The 25,608-nt window shown below is 41.9% G+C and overlaps 1 protein-coding gene across 1 annotated transcript in view; it reads left to right on the plus strand.

Annotated features, from left to right (window-relative positions):
• Positions 1–25,608, plus strand: part of LOC148348007 (piezo-type mechanosensitive ion channel component 2-like) — an 85,870-nt gene that overhangs the window by 18,010 nt on the left and 42,252 nt on the right. The window contains exons 6-24 of the mRNA XM_088322162.1: positions 628–816; positions 1,357–1,462; positions 1,525–1,901; positions 1,963–2,361; positions 2,437–2,585; positions 2,656–2,734; positions 2,810–2,904; positions 2,966–3,162; positions 3,224–3,381; positions 3,450–3,620; positions 4,147–4,260; positions 4,322–4,522; positions 5,631–5,835; positions 5,898–5,999; positions 15,637–15,808; positions 15,876–15,962; positions 21,341–21,497; positions 24,488–24,584; positions 24,649–24,814. Of these exons, the coding sequence (XP_088178288.1) occupies positions 628–816; positions 1,357–1,462; positions 1,525–1,901; positions 1,963–2,361; positions 2,437–2,585; positions 2,656–2,734; positions 2,810–2,904; positions 2,966–3,162; positions 3,224–3,381; positions 3,450–3,620; positions 4,147–4,260; positions 4,322–4,522; positions 5,631–5,835; positions 5,898–5,999; positions 15,637–15,808; positions 15,876–15,962; positions 21,341–21,497; positions 24,488–24,584; positions 24,649–24,814 (3,221 nt within the window). The remainder of the gene's footprint in view (positions 1–627; positions 817–1,356; positions 1,463–1,524; positions 1,902–1,962; positions 2,362–2,436; positions 2,586–2,655; positions 2,735–2,809; positions 2,905–2,965; positions 3,163–3,223; positions 3,382–3,449; positions 3,621–4,146; positions 4,261–4,321; positions 4,523–5,630; positions 5,836–5,897; positions 6,000–15,636; positions 15,809–15,875; positions 15,963–21,340; positions 21,498–24,487; positions 24,585–24,648; positions 24,815–25,608) is intronic.

Below are 25,608 nucleotides of genomic sequence, written 5' to 3' on the forward strand. Positions count from 1 at the left end.
AAACTCTGGGACATGACAACAGAATAACAGAACGGACAATGCTTAAAACTAAAACAGGACAAGGCATAACAGACCGGGGAATGTGTAATGAGCCAGTGCCCGCCAAACCCACAACCCAGCCTTAAGTAGCAGACCAGCAATCAGCTTGAGTTCGGAGGCGCGGCAGACTGGTCTCCACGGCGACCGTGACAGGTATGGGTGGTAACCGTTTGTCCTGTGGGTTTTATCCCAAAGTGTTTCAACAGTGATAGAACATAAATGGTTTAATGAGCTTCATATAAAGGATTCCATAGCAATGAACAGCCAAAACAGGTTATGTTGGTGTGATTGTAAATTGCAGTTGAAACTGTGCTTAAATACACTGGGCCAAACCCTTTGTGATATTAATCTTGGTTTGGCTGTGCATGGTTTTTTGTTGTCATTCCAAAGTTCACATTTGGAAAGATTTAGGGAAATAGCAAATGTCTCATTTTATATCGGAGCCTGTTGGTTGTAATGGCGCAACACGAAATCAAACAAAAAAGTGTCATTCTATCACGGTCAACCTAGATTTAGCACAAAAGGTAAGCAGCCATTGGCTAAGTGGCATCACATACTGTACTCATAAACATTGTTGGTCTCCTTCAGCTGCTGGACAGTACAGATAAAATGGAGTCTTCAGTCCACAGCAGCTGTGACGTCAGTAGTGATGTTATTGACACCTCTGATGAGGTTCTGAGCGACGAGGTTCTAAGTGATGAGCTCCACAGTGACATCACAGCAGAGAGGCGACGAGAAATGTGGAGAACAGCCCATGAGGGGCGCAACTATAGAGATGTACGGCATTATTACAGTGCCGTTGAAAAGTATTCGCTCCCTTTCTAATACTTCTGTGTCTTTTGCATATTTATCACTCACAAATGTTACAGGTCATCAAACCAATGTTAATATCACTCAACCCAATGAAATATAAAATGTAGTTTTGAAATGTTGATATCATTTATTAAGTCACAAAAAAATAAAAACCCATCCGGCTCAATGTGAAAAAGTAATTGCTCCCTGAACCTGATAGCGAGTTGTGCCAAGTTTTGGCAGAAATAACAGAAATCATAGGTTTACAATAATTGGTAATGAGTCTTTCACAACGCTTTGAAGGAATTTTGGCCCGATCTTCTTTGCAAAATGTATCTTTTGGCATTTTGTGTTTCCTTGGGTTATCTCTGTGTGATATTAAAATTGGTTTGATGATCTGAAACCTTTGTGAGTGCTAAATCCGCAAAAACACAGATATCAGGAAGGGGGCAAAAACCTTTTCAAGACACTGTTTATATTATTGATCATGAGTAATTATGAGGTTAATTCAGATGTTACTTTCAGCCTGTGGATTCTTCAACCTTGGACACTCCTTCAGATTCTTTTGCCCCCAAAACACAGAGCACAGCTTTGGAATTAGACATGCCTCACCACTCTTTCAGTCAATCAGGTGAGCTCAATCAATAACGTTCCATTTGTAAATTGCTGAGTCATTGTCCTTTTTTGTGACAGATACGTTGGAAACGTGCGCGTTCGAAGGTGAAGACGCTACAGGATGGGGAGAGGATGTGAAAGGGGCACGAGGCTCGGGCTTGGCTGCGGCAGCGTTCAGCTTCATCCTGAAGCAGAGCTACATTGGCGCGCTGATGGCGATGATGGCCTGGTCCATTACATACGTGTCGTGGCTGACCTGCGTGCTGCTGCTCTGGTCGTGCGGTTTATGGATGATGCGCCAGCGGCGGCGATACACGCTGGCTTCCTCGCCATGGTTGGTGGCCTATGGCAACTTGCTACTCGTCCTGCAGTACGTCTTCAGTTTTGCCGCGGTCCGGCAAGTACCGGGACTCTTTCCCAGAAAGGACAATCCTTGTCGGGAGCTCTTGTCGAAGGTACGACAACTTGGGGATGGCAATGCGAGGTCCATTTCAACGTTTACGGTTCTTTTTCTAGCTTGTGTGGATGCTGACCTTTTGGCTGCTGCTGCGCCAAGCTCGCAGAGAGAAGTCGGACCGAGAGAAGGACCTACAGGACAACACCCAGCCGTCCACCATAACAATCCAAATCCAAGGCAAAACATATCCACCAGTCGCTATCTCATTTTTTACTGCTGACTTTTCACTGTTTTTTCCAGATGAGGAGAAGCTGCAAGAGATTTGCTATGAGAAGGTTCTCCAGATGAAAGGAGGAGTTCAAATGGATACTCTGCTTCGAGTGATTACAAGGATGTTTGTCAAATACTGGATTTACGTCTGCAGCACCATGTTCTTTTTTGTCAGTTTTGAGGGAAAAATGGTTCTGTACAAAGTCATCTATATGGTGATGTTTCTGTGCTGCGTGGCCCTCTATCAGGTAACAAATTCTCGACATGAGGGTATTTTCTTGGCAGAAAGGTACCTAACTTGAGATTTTATTCGGTCCCTACAGTTAAACTATGAAAAGTGGCGAGCATGGTTGCGAGGATTTTGGGTAGCTGTTGTGGTTTATTCCATGATGGTCCTCTTTCTAGTCTACACTTTTCAATTCCCCTCATCCCTCCATACTTGGACTTACTACACTGGACTCAGCACTCACAGGTTTGGAAGCTCACCTCAATTAATTAAACCTTTAATGGACGGATCTCTATATTGTCTTCTGTCGCCTCAGGTTGGAGGATCTGGGTTTAGAAAAGTTCTCGGTTCCAGTCCTTTTCGCGCGGATCTTCATCCCCACTGCTTTTCTGCTGGTGTGTAGTTAAAAATAGGACCGGAGGCTGTCGACACGTTAATGCTAATACATTTTAATACATACACTTTTGTAGGTGTGTATTGTTCATCTGCACTACTTCCACGAGCCATTCCTGCAACTGACTGATCTCAAAACTGTAGTGGACACGCACAACAGCACTATTACGAGGTAGACCTCCGAACAACCAAAAACTTCATCTCATGTATTACAAGTCATTTCCCATCGTCAGATTGGTTCACTCCGAAGGCAGCCTTGTAGACATGTCAGTGGGAGGAGCCTCCCAGCTCTTTACGGAAGAAGACAGAGCAGGACTTGTGCTAGATAAAGCCGAGCTAGAGGAAAAATTGAGATTAGAAGAGGAGGATGACGATGTGAAGGAGTATTCTTGCAGATTCGAGAAGGAGAGCCTGTTGGAGCACACAGCAGGTAAATTGTGCTTTTCACAGCTCAGCAAAAACAAGCAGACCAGCGCCTAATGTTTCCACAGAGTTGGTGTCATGGAGATTGGTGGTGGACCGTCTCTCAGTTTTGTTCCTGCGCCTCCTTATATCCCTGCAGCGCCTACAGCACCTCCTCTGGTGGCTATTGGAACTTCACATTGTAAAAATCGTTTCCTCCTACATGATCTGGATATCGGTGAAGGAGGTTTGTCATGTACGCTTTTGAACAGCTACCTGCTATTTGTGTCTGTTTTAGATTCTGACTCTTTTCAGGTGTGTGTATTCAACCTGCTGTTTGTGGTGTGTTTGAGCATGTCTCTGCCCTGCCGAGCCTGGCGCCCCCTCTTGGCAGGAGTATGCACCGTGTGGACATGCTTTGTGGCAATTTGTAAGATGTTGTACCAGCTCAACGTCGTCCAGCCAAATACATCCAACTGCACCATGGTAACTTGTTAATTTGTCTGTCTGTCAGGCGAAGTACTTGTACAGTAGAAACCCGTTACACGACATAAATCTGTTCTGAGGTTATGTTTGCAAAGTGAAAATGCCTAATAGCGAGGGATAAAAAGTCATGACGATACTTAGCAAATGTGTTCAGAACCAGGGCAAATTAAAACTAAAACGCATTGTAAAACTTTTACTTGCAAATATTTTCGGGCCCCGAGAAGACTTCCTTGTTTCCTTACAATTTAAGTGAGTGCCTTTTAAAATTCAGTGCAAAAATACAGTATTGCAAAATATTTGCGAAGCGTTCGTTATTGGAAACGATACAGTGATTCTAATAAACTGGATATTTATCAAGCTTTCACACAACTTGCTAACAAGCCGAAAATTTGCATCACCTGAATTGGAAAAGAGAAACATCCAAAATCATGCAGAACATGCAGCTCTCGAGGAACAGGTTGGCCACCCCTGGTGTACTGTAATGCAAAAGGATTTCTATATTAAAAATATCTCCCTCTGTCTGCAGCCAGGTAACTCCACTATCAACATGTCTACCTCAGTCTTGTACGCTGCTCCGATTGACCCTGCACAGTGGGTGGGGCTTCGTAAATACGAGGGAAAACTGCTGGACTACTTGAGGGTAAGAACAAGCGATGCGGCCCATTTTATTATGGCGTCGTCACATGTTTTTGTTCCTGCAGTACAATCTGATGATGCTGGCGCTTTTAGCCTTCGAGGTGACCGTTTACAGACATCAGGAACTGCACCGTCTGCGCTGCGACAAAATCCCGCCACCAACCAGAACATTATTCCATGACATCAGCAGACGTCACCTGGATGAAAACGTATCAAGCTGCGCCAAATATTTTCTCAATTACTTCTTTTACAAGTTTGGCCTGGAGGTAAGTGAGTTGTAACAAGATTTGTGTGTTTAACAAACTATTTTAACAAATAATCGATTGAATGATTAAATTAATGAGGCAAATTTATTATTTTCAAAACTCGTCTTGCATTTTTGGAGCACCACATACGTTTTATAACTCAATATGTAAGAAAAAACGGAAGAAAAAACTTTTCAGTTATTCTAAAGGGTGGCTCAATTATTTTTACTGTTTCGATAGTTCTATATACTTTAATCAAGACACACTCTCAGATTTATTGAGTTTTCTTTTACTAATCCTTTACAGAAGAAACATGAATAGAACACAAAACTAGACTAAGAAAATAAAACAAAGGAAAATAGAAGTTGAGATCTTAATTGGCACCATTTAGATAGAAAAACAATGTCGTTTAAATGAATACTTTATTGTAAATTCATTGAATTCCCCCTTCACGTGAGGCCAAAACCAATATTTGAAACCATGAGATAGACAGTGAATCTGGTTCGATGAAGGTGACGACTTGATGTCCTTCGCGGTAGAGCGGTGGGAAATCCTAAAGGCTGGAGACCCGGTCGGGTAAAGGACCACAGGATGTAATGTGTTGTTGTGTCTGTCCCTGTGTGCCCTACAACTGGCTGGCAACCAGTTCAGGGTGTCCCCTGCCCACTGCCCGAAGATAGCTAGGATGGGCTCCAGTACCCCTGCGACCCTACTTAGGATAAGCGGTGCAGATAATGGATGGATGGACCTAGTTTCTCTTTTATTTATATTTACTGTTTGTGTACTGTTACCCAATGGATGTTGGTTTAAGATCAGGTAATGGTGTAATTGTAATCCTGTGCAGTTCTTTGAGAATTTTTTGTGATTAGGGGTTTACAAGTAAATGTGACTTGACTTGTCTCACACAAGCAAAATAACAAATCACATTCCCCGGTGTTGTTATTAGATAACTCAGTCATTATAAATAATTGAATTGAAGCATAGCATTCAGTTGACGTGTTCTGACATTGTCTCATCATTTTCTTCGACATTGCAAAACGTAATTCTGACCCAACGTTGGATGCTCTAAAGTGTTGGCACAAACCTGAGGTTCTTGTAAAACGTGCAAACTAAATGTCTGGCGTTTCAGACCTGCTTCTTGTTGGCAGTCAACGTGATCGGCCAACGGATGGATCTGTTTGCCGTCGGCCACGCCTTTGGGTTGATCGGCGTCCTTTCCAGACGTAGCAGGAAGCGGATAAGCACACTGTGGCCAAAGTATTGCTACTATCTTTCTGCGCTCTTGTGCCTCCAGTATTTGTTGTGTATTGGATTTCCGCCTGCTGCCTGCAAAGGTAATAGTTCATCATCAGTGCACTTATCCTAAAATTTAACTCTGCGTTCTCTTCTGTCTAAGATTATCCATGGCGGCCGCCAACAGCCTACATGGACTCAAACGCAGTGAAGTGGCTTTTCCTGCCAGATTACTTGAATCCCCCTAACCCCCTCTTCCTCTTATGTAAGGTGGCACGCAAGATTTCCCTCCTTTTTGAAGCAAACAAGGGCTGCAACTAACATGTTTTTGTCATCGAAGAACCGGTCGATTATTATTTTTGATTGAACGATGAATCTGATTTATTTCTTTTTTATTTTCCTCCACTTTATTCAAAAATTGAAGTTTTGGACCGAGAGAAAAATTGTCCACAGAACAACAGAATATTCTATATTATCTATCCATCCATCCATCCATTATCTACACCGCTTATCCTTAGTAGGGTCTTGGGGTATTCTATATTATGTTATGTTATGTTATGTTATATTATATTGTTTTATATTTTACAAAAATACACACAAATATATGCTGTACACCTGCAAATATGTAAGCTACTCTTTTTCTACCACCTTTCCCAAAGATCACGTTAAACTTAGATTTATACAAAGCAAAACGAAATATAGTATTACATTTCATTCATGTGTAGCAAAAAAAAATGTATCCACAGAAAAATGTATCAAAAATCTTTATTGATTTTTGATTAACATACCCAACAAGAAAATTACCGTAAATTCCGGACTATAGAGCGCACAAGATTATAAGCAGTACCAACCACTTTTTAAGACAAGCCGCACCTGTATATAAGCCGCATGCGCCCACATTAAAAAAATGTAACACAAACACAAAATTAACCCAAACCCGACTTTAAGTCCCGGGGATGAAACTGAATGTCCTTCATAAAAGTACACATTCCAAAAATCACAGCCGGCAAAATGAACAGAAAATGATACCGGTACTTAAGATTTGATGCAGACCTGCAGAGTTCGGGTCCCGTTGAAAGTAATCCAAGGAAAAAAGTGTATATTTCCAAAGGTAAGGGTGGGAAGAATATATATCCAGTATTGTCCGCTGCGTCCACAAACACTCACCTTTACCAGTCCCCACTTCCCGTCAGCCCGCGTTTTTTTCGCCCCTTCTTTTTTATTCGCCCGTGCAAAACATATCAGAATAGGTGTCTGAAATAAATACATTACAAAAATATACAGTTGCAAATACATATTATACATGGTTACACATATTTACAAAGAAAGACGGTAGACTGAGATAGTTTTCAAAGCTTTAATAATAATAACATAACGTGCTTCGTTTTGCTTTCGCTTTTAATATAGGTGTACGAAGTGTTTTTTCTTTTATTTTTACACGTTCATGTTAGCGCAATCTTTCGTACGGAAGATTACGATAACGCGAACGTACGATTAGCCTGGGTTAGCTTTAGGTTTACGTTAAACATTCAAGGTAAACATTCAGGGTGTTGGAACGGATTAAAACGATTTACCGTATTTTCCGCACTATAGGGCGCACCGTGTTATAGGGCGCACCCCCAAAAAATAGTTTTTGGTCCTATATCTTCCATAGATAAGGCGCACCAGATTATAAGGCGCTACAATGGGAACGTTGATAAAACAGTCAGATGATTCAGTCAAACTGATTACCCCCTTAACATTCCCAAAGCTTGCAAAGAAGCAAATACGTGTCGTAGACACGTGCGGATGCGGTGTCCGTACGATGTCACTTAAATGCGTCATTTCAAAATATCATTCGGAACGTTGAAGTCTTGGGATTCAAGAAATGCCAAACATTTCTATTTTTCTATTATCGCTCACAACTTTACTGTGCATATGACAGTAAACACTTGGAATTGAGTTTAATTCACTCAACTCATCACAGCAACATCAAGATCGTTCTAAAACAAGATACCGGGAAATATAAAGCCGCATAACTCACCCAAGTTCTCACGTTCAATGATACGTAATCATGGTCTTCTTACAACCGTGAGTGAAGTAAATCCAGGAGAGTAGAGTATTTACAAATACAGACTAATGAAACATGTTTCTTTATGGCGTACTGTAGCAAGCTTGCTACGCGATTGCTAAACTCGGCCGATTGAAGGGTTTGTTTTGGGCATAGCCAATCCGAGGCTCCAAATAACATTAGCCAATAGTGATCGATTCAAATGATGATTGACACATTGGTTAGCCAATGAAACGCCGGTATATAAATCCCAGCACACACCGCGGACTAGTACTTCATTGCTAAACTCGGCCGATTGAAGGGTTTGTTTTGGGCATAGCCAATCCGAGGCTCCGAATAACTTTAGCCAATAATGATCGATTCAAATGATGATTGACACATTGGTTAGCCAATGAAACGCCGGTATATAAATCCCAGCATACACCGCGGACTAGTACGTCATTGCTAAACTCGGCCGATTGAAGGGTTTGTTTTGGGCATAGCCAATCCGAGGCTCCGAATAACTTTAGCCAATAGTGATCGATTCAAATGATGATTGACACATTGGTTAGCCAATGAAACGCCGGTATATAAATCCCAGCATACACCGTGGACTAGTACGTCATTGCTAAACTCGGCCGATTGAAGGGTTTGTTTTGGGCATAGCCAATCCGAGGCTCCGAATAACTTTAGCCAATAGTGATCGATTCAAATGATGATTGACACATTATTAGCCAATGAAACGCCGGTATATAAATCCCAGCATACACCGCGGACTAGTACGTCATTGCTAAACTCGGCCGATTGAAGGGTTTGTTTTGGGCATAGCCAATCCGAGGCTCCGAATAACTTTAGCCAATAGTGATCGATTCAAATGATGATTGACACATTGGTTAGCCAATGAAACGCCGGTATATAAATCCCAGCATACACCGTGGACTTGTACGTCGTTGCTAAACTCGGCCGATTGAAGGGTTTGTTTTGGGCATCTAGCCAATCCGAGGCTCCGAATAACTTAAGCCAATAGTGATCGATTCAAATGATGATTGACACATTGGTTAGCCAATGAAACGCCGATATATAAATCCCAGCATACACCGCGGACTACTTGTTCGGGGTAAAATCAAGTCAGCGGCCGTTGAGTAAGTTGCGAGACCTTGCAAATTTAATATTGAGCCATATATAAGGCGCACTGTGTTATAAGGCGCATGGTCAGCTTTTGAAAAAAAATTAAGACTTTTAGGTGCGCCTTATAGTGCGGAAAATACGGTACATTATTTTTAATGAGAAAAATTATTTCGGTGATCGAACCAATCGGTTTTTGAACAGGGTTCTGGAACAGATTATGGTCGAGAACCGAGGTTCCACTGTATGCACAAGCCAAGAAGTTGCAGTTTTCCTCGGTGCGTATTTTTTTATTTTTTTATTTTATTTTTTATTTTATTTTTTTTTGGTTTGAACAAATTTATTGACACTAAAAACAGAAAACAATCATGACAATCTCAACAGCAATTAAGCACATTCACAATATTATATTCCAATATTACGTTTTTAACAGCAAACACAAAGTGAGGTTTGAACAAACCTTCTCGAAAATCAAACATATTCACAATTTCATTATATAACATCTTTGTTAGTGTCAATAGATCCGTCCAGGCCAAAGTCGATTGTCCTCGGTCTGAACAAATCCACCGACACCAACAGCAGCAAAACACAGCCATCAAGCATATTCACAATTTTTTTATATTTGACAATATGACGTGACGATATGACGTTTTAACATTTTTTCCTGACATTTTCAACATCAATTAAACAATTTCAGAGTTATTTTCTTTTAACAGTAGTTAACCAGCGTGTAAAAGGCAATACTATTGTGCAAGGGCATAGCTCTGCCATCCCACCCTCCCAAGCAGCATTCTTCCAGTCCTCTGTGTGGGTCCTTTCCCTTCTGCGTGGGTCCTCTCCCTTCTGGGTTCCACAACCCAGGCCGTTGCTGCCGGGACTCCCACAGTGTAGCTCCGGCTCCCCCCTCCGGGTGGGTGCAGACGAGTCTTCTTTATGGCTGCGTCCTAGGCCCGCCGCTCGCAGATTGTATGGTATCTGCGGCCATTTGGAGCACAGCCACGGGGGGGATCTGCCTGCACCTCCATACCAGCAGGTTTCTGGAGGTCCGGATGGCGTCCGGATGGCGTCCTTGATGGCGGCGAGAGTGAGCCAGTCCCTGGCAAAGTCGTTCCGATGCCTCCTCGACCGACTCACCCCGTAAAGCACGTACTGTGCATCAGGGACCTCTCCTGCTGGCAAGTCCGGGAACTTTCCTAGTTGTCCGGCCATTGTCCACAAGACCTTGGCAGCGCTGCACTCACAAAAAAGGTGCCTCACCGACTCCTGGGCGCCACAGCCAGGTCGAGGGCACGTCGAAGTCGCTGACATTCCTCGGTGGTGCATCACAGCTCTGACTGGGAGAACTTCATGAGCCACCATCCATGACAAGTCTCGTAGTCTGTTTGGGAGGGCAGGATGATTGACGTTGCTCCAAACCGTTGTGGATTCGCCAAACGCAAACCCCCGCACAGGGCTTACTGTAGCTCGCTCTTGCACAATAGCAATAAGGGCCCTGTGGTTTTGTAAAGTGTGACATTCTTGTGTTTCCAAATCAAACTTCTTCAAAAAATCCTGAATAAAGAGATGTGTTGGTGGCAAGTTAAACGAAACTGGAATCAAACGATTGTCTGGTACAAGCTTTAGCTTCCGCAAATATGAGCCCATCCAAAAACGGGTCATTGCTTGACTTTTCGGGTTGTTGGGTGGGCCCACAGCGTTTTGGAAGTGGAGAGAGACATATTTGCTTCCCAGGAAAAGCTGGAGGTCAGGCACTCCTTTCCCCCCTTTTTCCTTTTTCTTTTTCATTGTATCTCTTTTTATCCTTTCCCACTTTGAGCCCCAGACAAAGCGAAAGATGGCTCGGTCCAGTTGTAACAGCACGTTTCTTTTAGGCATAAAAATTAAACTGATTGACAAAAGCATTGGGAGGATGATCGCTTTGATGATTAGGACCTTCCGTTTTCTTAGTGACCAAAAAACAAGTTTTTGCTTAACTTTCCTTGTCACGTCATCCCAGTTGGTCTCGCCTCCTCCATCCGCATTGAATTTTATCCCTAGGATTTTCTGGTCTGTCTTTAACACCGTCAGCGGGAGTCCTGCCTTTTCTGTCTCTTTCCACATTCCATAAAACTTCACTTGTGATTTTTCTCTATTTAGCCTTGACCCAGACGCCCTCCCAAACAGGTCAGTCAAGTCAAGGGCTCTTTCAACAGATGCGCGGTCAGTACACAAAATATTAAAATCATCCATGTACAAAACACACTTGGTAATTTGTCCCCCACTTCCTGGGATATTGATGCCTTCGACAAATCTATCTTTTCTTAACATTTGTGCCAAAGGTTCAATGCAAAGAACATAGAGAAGGGGAGACATAGGGCAACCTTGACGTACACCGCAGTTGATCTCGATTGCTTCCGATAAATTCCCGTTAATCATGAATTTGCTGTAGATGTCTCGGTATAGCAGTCCTACCCACTTGATGTATTTTTGGGGAAAACCACATTTTTGCAATACCCTAAAGAGGTATTGGTGCGAGACTCGATCAAAGGCTTTTTCAAAGTCTAGGTTTAGGACCGCTAGTCGCATGTTTCTGTCTCTTGCATAACAAATGGTGTCACGGATCAGCATGAGACTGTCGCTGATCTTCCTTCCCACAATGGCACAGGTTTGGTCTGGATCAACCAAGTCTCCCAAGACAACAGACATTCGTGCTGCTAGAAGCTTGCTGAAAATTTTACAGTCCACGTTTAAAAGCGTTATGGGTCGCCAGTTTTTTAAGTCAATTTTGTCTCCTTTTTTGTGCAATAGAGTAACTATCCCTATTCTGAAACTGTCTGGCATATGGTCTCGACTGGAAAATTCGTTAAAAACAGTTAACAGATCTGGTGCTAAAATATCCCAAAAAGTCCGGTAAAATTCGAGGTTGAGTCCGTCCTCCCCGGGTGATTTGCCTTTTTTCATAGTCTTTATGCAATCATTCATTTGGTCTTGGGTAAAGTCCGATGTTAAAAAGGGGTCTTGACGCACTGATCTTGAAATATGATCTAATACATGCCCCATTTCATTCTCATATGTTTCTTTCTTTTCAAATAATTTTTTGTAGTAGTCTTCGACCAATCTGGTTATTTCACTACTTTCCTTTGTTATTTGCCCGTTTTCGTTTTGAAGTTTAAAAATCCCCTCATTTTTGCCCATAATTTTTTTTAAAAAGTAGCGTGTACATTTTTCCCCTTCTTCTATTTCTCTTTCTCTGCTTCTTATTATGATGCCTTTGCTCTTTATTTCCGCCAAAGCGTTTAGTTCTTGTTTGGTCTCTTTGATTTCATCATTAAAGTCCATCCCCTTTTCTGTTAGGATGAAATAGCGTTGGAGTCTTCTTTGTAGTCCCGACATGCGTTTCATCTCTTTGAGTTTCTTGTTTTTCCCTGCATTTTTAAAAAAGGTCTGTGTTCGTTTCTTTGTCATTTCCCACCATTGTGCTCGTGAATCATACGAGTCTTGAAGGGTCTGCCAGTCTTTGTACAGCTCCCTGTATTGTGCGGCTAGAGCCTCATCCTCCAGCAGGGAGCAGTTTAACTTCCACAAACCCTTCCCAACAGTCATACCTGAAGGAAATGAGAAAGAGCAGGACAGTAGCAAGTGATCCGAAAAAAAAACTGGAATTAATCTTGCATCACTCTGTGCTAAACCCCTCGTAAATATGTAGTCTATTCGAGAGGCTCTGGCATTGTCACTACTGAACCAGGTGAAGCCCTCCTCTCCTGGATGTATGGATTTGAAACAGTCCACCAGTTTAAATGTCCGGCACATGTCTTGTAATAAAGTTGATGTTTTATCTACTTTAAAATCCTCATCGTTCCTCTTTCTATCCTTCCTACTTAGGATGCAATTAAAATCTCCTCCCACGATTAGTGGTTGATGGCCTAGCATATGCGACTGGATGTCCTCTAAAAGTTCGTACCTGAGTTGTCTGTCGGCATGGCCGTATATGTTAATGAGGTTAAAATCATTCCCTATATAAGAAAGTCTTGCTAAGATTGCGCGTCCGTCTCTCATCACAGTACTCCCCTTTATGATGAGTTGAGGGTTGTTTATTAAAATGGCTACCCCATCGTTACGGTTTTCATTCGAGCCACTCCATAATGACGGATATGGCCAAATCTCTTCCCACTGTTTATAATTTTTTAGAAAGGGGATGCAGCATTCCTGTAGTAAACAAACATCTGTTCTGATAGTTTTTAAGAACGATAAAACACTGTGAGCCTTAACCTTTGATCTCACACTTCTCACATTGATAGTAGAGAATGTAATGTTCATAATAGTTGTTAAAGTATTTAAACTAGTTAGACAAAACCGGGGCATCTGAGTCCATTCTTTGGTGATCATCGAGATCATCGAGAGTGTCACCTGTGTCAGACACATCACTTAAGAGTAGTACCTCATTTTGAGACTCACCGGGGAAAACTCTGGGACCCTCTGACTCTCTGTCTGTGGTTCCAGGTCTTCCTCTTTTTTCTGGGTTAGGGGGTGAGCCAGAGGACCTATCAAGGGTTCTCTTACTTCCTTGCCCACTAAGGGTCAGATTTTTTCCCTCCCCGACTTCCTCCGTCTCTACTTCATACAGTTCCCTTGTGGGCTTATTTACCGGCAATCGGCTTTCTTCTAAATCTCTTATCTTTGTTTCTGTTTTTTTCACCACTCCCAATTTTGTCTTACTTTTACTCCTCTTTCCAGTGCCCGTATGGGTTTTTGGAGAGTCATTCGCCTTTTCGATTTGTTTGTCTTCTCCAAATCCCGGCAATGGCGTAGCAAACAAATTTGCTAATTTGAACTCTCTTCCAGGCCCTTCCTGATTAATATGTGTTTTCGGAGTGGCAGTTGCTTTTTCTATTCGTTTGTCATGTCCAAATTCAGGTATTTTATGAGAAATCGAATTAGAATTTCCAGGTTCTTCCTGTTTCAATTTTGATTCTCTGGTCTCTGCTCCAGGGGTTTTGGTAGGTACATCTGTTTTTTCAATTTGTTTGTCTTGTCCAATTTCTTTGTGCATTTCTTGATCAATTTCATTGGGTATTTCCATAACTTTATTCATTTCCTGTTCATCTTCATTGGGTATTTCTATAACTTCATTAATTTCTTGTTCATTTTCATTTTGTATTTCCATTGACTTTATTAATTTCATTGTCTTTGTTATCTTTATTCACTTCATTGTCTTTGTGACATTTATTCATTTCATTATCTATGTTGTCTGACATCATTTCATTGTCTTTGTTAACTGCCTTCCTAGCTTTCAATTTGTTAGCAAACGAATTCAAGCAGTTTCTAAAGAGGTGATTCGTTTCTCCACAGAGATTGCATTTTCTGCTATTGCTACATTCCTCAAAGGAATGTCCAATTGTTCTGCACTTTCCACAAAAAATTCGATCACATACCTCAGCCAGATGCCCATGCTCACCACATTTGCGACAGAGTTTCGGTTGCCCTTGATAGTGGATAAAGCCACGGTTTTCCCCCAGGAATATAGTCGACGGAATTTGTTTCAGTCCCTGAAAGCCCTGAGGATCTTGCCGTAGTTGGACTGGTACCCTCCAGGCACCATTCCAATAGCCTTTCTCACACCTCACCTTCATAGCCTGGCCTTTTACTGAGCAGTATCTACTCAACCAATAACAGACGTCATCAGCACTGATTATTTCACTAAACATTCTAACAACGACAATCTTGTTAGCATTATCAGTCAGCTTCTCCACTGTAAATCGTGAAAACTGGGACCTCACTCCCTCAAAGCGATTCCAAAACTCTTGATAAAGAGCTGCCGTTTCAAAACTCACATCAAAGCCTTTGCCAGAAGTCATTTTTATGACAGCATGTACTTCCTCCTTTTTAAACTTCAGAATCTTTTCAACAAACTTGTTAATAAAATCCGTCCTTGACATTCCCTCCGAAATTGCCACAATATCTTTGAGCAAGAATCTCACGCAGTTACGTCTCCGCCCGCCGGTATAATGCCCGGCCATGGCAGGACTCGGCTGCTTTACTTCTAACTATGTTAAAATGGTTAGAATTGTAAAATTAATAATTAACAATACTCTTAAAACCTACGCCAATGACAGTATAAACGCATAGAACGAGCAGTGCTAAACTGATGCGTCCACCATCAACCGCCGGTGCGTATATTCCACCGGTCTAAATCTTTTGTACTCGAGCGCAGCTGGCGGCCGTTAGAAAAATTACATAATCGGCCACATCACTGAATAAGCCGCAGGGTTGAACGTTTGGGAAAAAAGTAGCGGCTTATAGTCCGGAATTTACGTTATATAAAGTATGCTTAAGAATGTGCCCCTTGTGTAGAGTTTAACATGTCCTTATTATTATTTTACTTTATTTATTTTGTTTCCATTTTTACAGTTTTTTTTCTCTGTATTTCTGCAGCGCTTTCTGTTCCCTTGAACTTTGGTATCTTTGTTTAAACAGGATAAACAGTCAAACACTAGAAAGTTGAAACGTTCATGGTACTTTTGTCTGTAATGATGCAATGTTCAATGAAAGAAGGAGTATTACGACTACCAGCGTCACAGCTGAATTGTGTGCACTCTTAATAGAATTGATTTAAGGTACTTGAGGTTGGTGACTCATAAATAATGTAATGCAACGAATCGACGATCCAATCAGTTGATGACGCTTTTAAAAATGAATTGTAATCAATTTCTTTGATTAGATGTTGCAGCCCAAAAGCAAATATAAACAAGAAACCGTGTTCTTGATCCAGACGACTTCCTTCTCCTGCTTGGGGCGTCACTGCAGCTTCAGGTGTTTGATGAAGAGTGCGATGCTGTGGTCCAGGCACTAGCAGGGGACAATAGTGAGCCAGACAGGGAAGATGTCTTTGATCCAATTAGCAGGCTTCGTCTGAGCACCGTTCCTGACTTCATGCTGTGCAAGTGAGAAGAAGACAGTTCTTGTTTGTCCTTACTGTCTGCACGTTTAACTTCGGACCTGTGTGTGCAGATCTTACCTGGATATGATGAAGATCATAATTTTTAGCTACATGTTCTGGTTCGTCCTCACCATTATCTTTATCACTGGAACTACCAGGTGAGAGCCAGTTTCTTAAATTATCATGTTGTGTAAATTGACAGTGTAAAGTTTTTATGATCATTTGCGGTCACCGTAGTAGGTAGGTAGGTAGGTAGGTAGAAATTAAAAAGCTTTATCAAACAAAATAAGTTATTTTAAACATTTCCCTGTACCATCTTGTGAGTAGATAATCAATTACTAGAAAGTTAAAAAAAAAAGGAAATCTGCTGCCCCGTAATGATATGGATGAATGTTACAGTTACTTGGCTGACCACTAGAAGAAAAGAAAAGATACTGAACAATTTTTGCAAAGATAATATTGAGAAATTTCTTGCGGCACACTAGACTAGAGGTAAGATCGGGCCAAAAAAAAGCACCCGAGCCCGACGCAGGCCCGAGGGGTATTAAACCCGACCCGGACCGAGCCCGACTAATTAACTGGATTTGCTGGCCCGGCCCGAGGGGGCCCGAAATTACATATTTTATTTATAAGGAGGGGTGATTTATGATAACAAATTAAACTCTGCCTTTTGTTACAACATCTAGGCCTATGTTAAATAAAACTGTATAAACATTTACATCTTTTATATTTCTGTGTCTGCACTGCAGATGTTACATTAAGCGACAATCTGTCATTGACGTTTTTTTTTTTTTGAGGTAGCGAAAACATTTAAGGGCGTCCGTCATTTTGACGACTTGATCATTGGGCCATAATCCACAGCAGCAGTAGTAGTACGTCCTTAAGATTTTAGCGCAGCACTTTCATTCAGGGGGTGTTGACGTGTTGTGCCCTTTTCCGACTCCTATGCAAATTCCCCCCCCTGATCGTATTCTATATAAAACGCTTATTAAAACAATAAAGCGAGCTAATTATAATAATTGGGAGATCCTAGTCTATATAACGCGTTTATTTAAACAATAAAGCGTGATTTTATTCTGCAAATTGCGTTTTTTAACGCGGATGAAAATGTCACCAACGTCAATGTACGCTTCCGACAAAAGCGATCGTATTCTATATAATACGCTTTAAAACAAAATAAAGCGAGCTAATTATAATAATTGGGAGATTCTAGTCTATATAACGCGTTTATTTAAACAATAAAGCGCGATCATATTTTACAAAATGCGTTTGTTAATGCGGATGGAAAAGTCACCAACGTCACTGTACGCTATGATTTCCGCAATCACAACTAATTGTACACAAATAATATTTATTTGATTTACTATATTCCTTGGTCTAGTATCCATACATAGTTTAAGTATATATTTTTAATGAACATATATTTATAATTATTAATTAATAAAAAAAATAAATAAATAAATAAATAAATAAATAAATAAAAAGCAGGACCGAACCCGACCCGACCCGACCGTATGACTGACATTTCAGGCCCGACCCGGCCCGCAATTGCCTCGGGTTCGGGTTCGGGCTCGGGCTCGGGCCATAAATCTTAGGTCTACACTAGACAGGTCTCACGGCACACTAGTGTGCCCTGCCACACTGGTTAAAAACACTGGACCCTTGGATACGATAGGTTCTGATGTGAGGATTGCAATTTGGAATTGCTGCATAGTGGGGGATAGAAACCTAATGCATTTCCAAACAAATAATTCGTTGTTGACATTGTATAGTGGTGAAAGAGGGCCTGAAAAACATTTTTTTACACTGTGAAGTCAAAATGTTGAATCCTGGGGGTCTACTGTAAAGGGCTGGTGTACCTAACAAGTCTAAAAAGATAAACAGGGTTCGTAGAGGTCCTTGAAAATCCTTGAATTTAAATGTTGTGATTTCAAGGTTTGAAAAGTGCTTGAATTTTGGGTGAACCATTTATCAATGCTTGAAATTGTTGCCATGTCTCTCAGGTTAGTTGTTTGGCTTGGGTTAGGAGTCTAACTTCAAATAAGGGTTTTAAGCTTGTTTTATGGTTGGAGTTAGGGTTAGAAATTGAGGTTTAGACAGATAGATAGATAGATAGATAGTTAGATAGTTAGATAGTTAGATAGTTAGATAGATAGATAGATAGATAGATAGATACTTTATTCATCCCCGTAGGCAAATTCACACTTCCAGCAGTCTCCTTTGTTGTTTATTAACAGATTAACAGGATCCCTTCAGGGTGCTTTGTTGTAGGTTAGCCACAGCAGAGTGGATGACGTCATAAGTTAGTTCAAAAGTTCGACGTCCCTGCAGCAGATGAAAATCTTTGTACCCAAGGATACACCACCTCGTGTTAGCGAGTCCACCTCCTCTCCGCTTCCCGCAGGCTTTCGTGTCTCTATCTAACAGCGCTGGAGCTGGATAGCTCCGGGTAGTTTAGGCTCCTTATTAGGGTATCAAACTGTATTTAGGGTTCTGAAATAGGGTTGGGGCTGGGGTTTCAGCTAGAATTAGGTTTAGTGTTAGGAACTAGGGTTTAAGTTCTATGTGGGGCTTCTAAACTGAATGTAATGTTCCAAAATAGGTTTAGGGCTAGGGTCACACCTAGGGTTGGTTGTAGGGCTAGGTGTCAGGACCAGAATGGAGACAGGACCCACTTGTGTTACGTTTCTCTCAGTTTTATTTGAAAGAAGGAAAAGGATTGCACTCACGATCCGGTGATCGCTGGTCGCGGGAAGCAGGTAGCAGAAGAGGGACTTCCGTGACGAGCGATGGCAGTGTCGGGAACGGAAAAAACGAGTCAGTAGCTGGGACAGGAGAGCAAAAACGTTGTCGGGAACAGCAACGAGTCGAAAGCCAGGAGAGGAGATTGGACGTGGTCAGGATAAAAAAAAACAGGTCGAAGCCGGGGAACAGACATGAACAAAAACAGGTGTGAGTCAGGGTCGAAAAAAGCTTGCCTAGAGTAAATTGAGGTTCGCAGATGGACTGACAACAGGTGACAGAAAGTCGTAGGTTCATATAGTGACAGGGAGCCAATCAGAGTCCGAGGCAGTTGGCGCCAATGGAGCGGGCACAGGTGCATCACATCGGTAATCATGACAGAACCCCTCCCCCTCAAGAGACGGCTCCAGAAGCCCAAAAAAAAGAAACAGGAACACCAAAATCAAAAGATAAAAACAAAACAAGAAGTAATAATCCACCGAGTGAGCCGATGCCTCATCATTAGCATGAGGGGGCGGCTCCAGGAGTCCCAAAAACAGAAACACCAAAAACAAAAAGGAAAAACCGAAAATTAATATTCCTCCGAATGGATGGGTTGCTGCCTGTGGAACTCCGTTATGAGGGCACGGTCCAGAATCTACCGGGTAGGGATCCAGGATCTCTCCTCTGGGCCGTAAACCTCCCAATACACCAGGCACTGGAGGCCCCAACCTCTCCACCGGCAGCAGAGAAGGCGTCGCACCGTGTAGACGGGATCCCCGTCTAGCAGGCGTGGGGCCGGAGGAGGCGGTGCTTCCGGTGCCAGCGGGCTCTGGCGGACAGGTTTTACATGAGACACGTGGAACGTCGGGTGGACCCTCAGGGTGCTGGGCAGGCCAAGCCAAACCGCCGACGGGCTGATAACCCAAGAACCGGTGAGCCAGCTTCTGAGACGCCACCCGAAAAGGAAGGTCCTTACGTCGACGGCCAAAAGCAGAGCGGCACAAGCCCGGGCCCAGGTGCGACGACAGCGACAGGCGTTTGGGAGTGCAAATGAGCAGGAGACCTCTTCCTCCTGGCTAGGAAACAGGGGGGGTTGTTAGCCATAGACACATTGAAACGGGGACATGCCGGTAGACGAGCTAACCAATGAGTTGAGGGCATATTCCACCCAGACCAGTTGCCGAGCCCAGGAAAGAGGTTCCCGGGAGACCATGCAGCAAGACCATGATCTTGGTTGATCCGCTCAGATTGGCCGTTCGACTGGGGGTGAAACCCTGAGGAGAGGCATACCGAAGCCCCTAGAAGTCTAAAAAACTCCCTCCAGAAGCCAGTGGCGAACTGAGGGCCCCGGTCCGAAACGATTTTTGACGGGATGCCATGGAGCCAGAAGACGTAAAGTTGGACTGCCTGCGCTGTTTCCTTGGGGTGGGGAGCTTTGGCTGAGCCACAAAGTGGACCATCTTACTGAATTGGTCCACTATGGTGAGAATGGCTGTCATCCCCTATGACGCAGGCAGCCCAGTCACAAAGTCCATCGAAAATGAGACCAGGGCCGACTGGGGACAGGTAAAGGCTGAAGCAGGCTGGCTGGAGTGGAGTCCGATTAGAAGACTTGTTCCTGGAGCAGGTCTGATAGGCCTTCACGTACTCTCGTGTGTCCCTCACCAAGGATGGCCACCAAAAACGTCGGGAAAGTTCTGGTCCAAGCTGCCCCCGTTGTTGGCAGGACAGGCGGGAGTCGTGCCCCCATTGGAGAACCTCCGATCGGAGACGCTCCGGGACGACAAGATGCCCTTCAGGACAGGAACTTGGGCCTGGTTGATCCCGGAGTGCCTCCCTGACCTGGTCCTCAATGTCCCAGGTGAGCGCAGCGACCCCGCGAGATTTGGGGAGGATGGCGGCCGGACTCCGGGGTTGACTGTCCTCCTTCTGGAACTGGCGGGAGAGGGCATCAGGCTTGACATAACGGGACCCCAGGCAGTAGGAAAGGGTGAAGCTGAATCGGGCGAAGAACATGGACCAACGTGATTGCCGGGGATTTAGGCGCTTAGCCGAATGAATGTAATGTAAGTTTTTATGATCCGTCCATACCAGAAACAGACCCAAACCCCCCTCCAGCCAGTGAGTTACAGAGCCAGTGGAGATGACACTGTCTGGACAGTCTCATGTCCACTGGCTCTGTAATTTGCGTTACCATGCCCAACAGATGACCGTCCAGAGCTCGAGCAGATAACGGGTTCGGGAAAGGAGCAAGTTGTAACCCCAGCTCTCGTGCAAGAGCAATGGCTAGGATATTGGCCTCAACACCAGAATCAACTAGTGCCGACAGAGTCTCGGGGGAGCAGGGGTTCAGGAGGTGAGCTTCTAGGACAGGTCTCTGGGTTCTGCAGATCAGGATAAGGGCTGAGCTCAATCGGACGCCTCGGGTCGAAGCCGGGGAACAGACGGGAGCAAAAACAGGAGTGAGTCAGGGTCGAAAAAAGCTTGCCTACAGTAAACTGAGGTTCGCAGACGGACTGAAAACAGGTGACAGAAAGACATGGGTTTAAATAGTGACAGGGGGCCAATTAGAGTCGAGGCAGTTGGCGCCAAAGGTGCATCACATCGGTAATCATGACACTAGGGTTGGAAGGATGGATTTGGCCGGCAAGTTTAAACCATTTTTAGGGTTACGAAATATGGTGTTAAACTAAGGTTTAGGATCCTGTCCTTAAAAAGTGCTTGAATTTGGCTATGAAAAAGGTGTACTGTATGAATCCTGGATAAAGTTTGTGATGTACTACTCTGTTTGAGTTAATTTCTTCCTTTACAGGATCAGTATTTTCTGCATGGGCTACCTGGTGGCGTGTTTTTACTTCCTGTTGGTGGGTGGAGACCTGCTGCTTAAGCCAGTTAGCTCCATCCTGGTTTATTGGGATTGCCTGATTGGCTACAACGTCTTTGTCATCACCATGAAGAACATACTCTCTGTAAGTCTGTGATGATTTTGATATAAAGCAGGGGACTCCAACTTTTTTACAAGCATCAAGCTACTTTTTGCTACTAATTAGCGCAGAGGGCAATAAAATAAGAACCTAGCTGTATCGCTTGCCATATAGCTAAAAAGGTAGCTTGTTATTCAGCTAGAAAAGAAAATTGTTAAAAAAAAATTCAAGGGAGCTTGATAGCTAAAAGAGTAAAAAGCCAAAAATAGCCACATAAAAAAAAGCTAAAAAAGTAAGCTAGCTAGAAAGGAGTGCAAAACATTATCTTAACTAGCAAAAAAGATAAAATGTTAGCTTGATAGCATGGGGAAAAATGTAAAAAGCTATCTAGATAGTTTGCTAGACAGGAAGGTAGCTAGCTAAAAGAAACTGCACATTTTTCCTCACTCGCTTTCTAAAACACGTTTTCTGCACCACTTATCCTCAGCAGGGTTGTGGAGGGTGCTGTAGCCCATCCCAGCCATGTTTGTGCAGTGAACAGGAGACACCCTGAACTTGTTGCCAGCCAATTGCTCGGCACACAGGGACAGACAACTCACTTGCTCAGTCATACCTGGGGACAATTTGGACCAGCCAATTAACCTGACATGCATGTTTTTGGTATGTGGCATTAAACCAGAGTGCCCAAAGGAAATCCACTCAGGCACACGGGAAGAACATGTGGGCTTCAGTAGCAGGAACTGAACCCTGGACCACCCATGCGCCGTGCCGCATGATTGGCCATTATAAAACCCATGAATTGGAATTTAGTTTCTTGTATTTCCTGTAAAATAAAATATCAAATATGAATAAAAGCTGTATTTGATATCTGGCTGCAACAACAAATTGATCAAATTGATTATTAAAAGCGTTGGAAACGAATTAGCTAAATGATTCATCGTGTTGCACAATTTCTGGGCCACTAAGCTTGTTAATCGATGCAAATAAGTGCATTGGATCTCAGTGTGAAGTTGTAGTATCACTTTATTCCGGCAGAAGCGCCATGAGGCCGTTCCTTTAAAAGTGAAGTCATGATTACTGTATTTGTATAGCCCTTAATCACAAGCCAGTTTCAGGGGGTCACTAATATGCGGTGTAGACAAATATGCGAGTATATACGGTACTTGAAGTCATTTTGGTCTTGCTGGTCGTTTTTGTTTTTTGAAAAAAGGGTAAATATATTATATTTTATTTGTTTTAAACAGCACAATCAATTTATTGGATACATTTGAGAAGTCTACATTTTTTTCTTGATTTGGGTCGCAGTTTGTCATTAAGGTGGAATGAAGGGTCCTCAAGTCAGACTAGTTGAGAACCAATGCTTTAAAGTATCTTACTTTTAAATCCTTTTTTATTGAACATTGCATCATTACAAATAAAATTGGCATCAAACAGTTAAACACTATAAAGTTAACCCAAAACAGAAAGTGTTTCAGAAATACAGAGAAAAAAGGCTAAAATCAAATATTAAAATATGTAAAGCAATAAGAAAATATAATTATGACATGTTTATCTCAACACAAAGGGCAGCCTTTTAAGCATATTGTATATTATTTGCACATTGGGGTTGTTGATCATATTCAAAGATTACAAAACAAAAAAATTCGTTGACTATGGTTTGAAAAGTGGGTTTATATTTTTAATTTTTATGGCAGATAAAAAATTTTCTGCACATCAAATTAACTTTACTGCACTTTCTTCATTTTTTGTTCCGTGTGATAAGTCTTGGTAGGTGGTAGGTTAAGAGTATCTCTCACATTCGCAGGTGTATAACATTTGTATGCATTTTTGTTTATTCTTAAGTTATTTGTCAAACACTTTTTTATTGTTATATATTATGGAACATTCTGTTATGTTCTGCCCTTTTTTCTATCCGTCCAAAACTTCATGATTTGACTGTAGGAGGGAATTACAAATATGTTTTTTCAAATCGGATTTATCGATTATTCGAAATAATGATTGAGCAATTCATCGATTATTAAAATAATCATAAGTTGCAGCTATAATTTGATACATTATAGTGTCCCATTCTATTTTAATTGATTTCTTAAAATAATCATCAATAATTGAATAGATTTTTTTTGTCCATGAAGCCCATAAACTGGAATTTATCTCATTTCTAAAATAACAACTTATCATGTTATCATTAGGTTGTTACGATGTTATTACCAGGTTACTTATTCAAAAAATAGGGTTAAATAGACCCAGTCAACCAATAGAAAATATTTTTTTCTTGGAAAATCACAATGACCCAGAACTGGTAAGCTATTTTTAGAACAGGTCTGGGGGCACCTCAACTGTCATTAGGGGGCATACTGGGCTAAAATTTTCAGTCATTTGACATGTATTATTCTAGCAAACAGCAAACTCAAACACAACTGTCAGTTGAATTCAACACAAGATATCCAGCATCATGATACAACAATAATGATACATGGGAAGGGGCACCTCCTTCATACTTCATATAATCATAGAGAAGACCCAAAGGATATGACAATAAGACACTGAGGTGGGGATCGCAGAGTGAAATTGCTTTATAGCGAATGATAAAAACCTATGGTAATTAGCTAATGGGTTCCCACCCCCTTGTACCACTGATAAAACCATTCAAATAACAATAATATACTTGTATATGTATAAATAATATCATAAATATACATGCTCAGGAAAAAACTTCTTTGTATTTGGTGTGGGTGGACTTGAGCTCATTCAGTGGAGTTGGTGGATGAATGCCAAGGAGACAGCAGATTTAAATTAGAACTGAATTAAAACTTGCGAGCATTGTGAAACCTTTAGAAGATTTTTTTGCTTTATCGCCTCGTTACTCTTAAATATTGTCCTGATAGTCGATTGGTCAAGGCCATTTTCCTTAGCAAGGGATGCCTGTGTCTTATTTGTATTACTTGATAATCCCGAGCACCACTTTGAAAACCCCTGATTTAAAGAGTCCAACTAGTAAATATGATGACTGTGCAATTATTTTTATCCTGGGGCAGATCTTAGCATGTGGTTTTATCAAGTCACTTGTTGTCAACCACTGCTGGCTGGTTCAACTCTTCAGTCTGGCCTGCACCATCCGGGGTTATGACAAGCGTAAGTTTCCCGTCAGTTCGTTCGAGTCCTTTTACCTTTGTTTAATGGAGTGATGTTTCGGCAGCGGCGCAGCAGAGCACCAAACAATGTGAACTTCCCAGCGATGAAGCGGGAATTGTCTGGGACGGCGTGTGCTTCTGCTTTTTACTACTACAACGGAGAGTCTTCAGGAGTCACTATTTTCTCTACGTGGTGCTCAACCTGCAAAACACACAACTGTTAGCCTCTAGGTAAACTTCCACGTTGGTGATAGCTATAGTAACCTGTTGACCAGAGTAATTTTTGATCTATGTAAATTAAGGATCGACCAATATGGGTTTTAGGGGCCAAGTATTAAGAGGAGGCAGAGATAATTGGAGCCGATATTTATCTGATGTAAAAGCTTAAAAATTGACGTAAGAAAATGTTAACAATGCATTAAAAAACAAAGAACCTTTGTTTTAAAATCAAATAAAGATTTCAACAGCTATCTGAAACCCTTTACAGTAAATGAATTACCATTTCAACACACAGCGCAATAAATAAAATTAGGTTTAGCAGCAACTCATATAAAGGTACATAACTTAAAAAGCTCCCTGATTTTTGTTTACAATAAATAAATACAAATATTGATACAATCAACATGACTCAAATACACTTAAAACAAAAAGTGAACAAATTCAACAGAGCTTGTGAATTGAAAAGTGTGGGCACTCCTGTTTCAGAGCCAGATTGACAAATTAATGTTATAGTAACAGCTAATAGAATAGAATAGAATAGAATAGAATAGAATAGAATACACATGAGTTGAACATATTGTGACAACGAAATTGGACAATCACTCCAGTTACAGATATAGACCGTATTAGATAAAAGATAAAAAAATAAAAATAAATCACTCATCCTTTCACTTTAGCGAGCTTTTTATGCTTTCTCTCAATCACGAACACACACGCTAGTTTGACGAACTAATGTTATAATAAAAGTCAGTCTCCACCTGAATATTCCTCCCTAAAACAAGTCAACTGCACTTTTTATCTCCTAA

The sequence above is a fragment of the Urocampus carinirostris genome, chromosome 18, assembly GCF_059441175.1.
Source record: "Urocampus carinirostris isolate Australia breed hairy pipefish chromosome 18, RoL_Ucar_1.0, whole genome shotgun sequence".
In the NCBI taxonomy this organism is placed as follows: Eukaryota; Metazoa; Chordata; class Actinopteri; order Syngnathiformes; family Syngnathidae; genus Urocampus; species Urocampus carinirostris.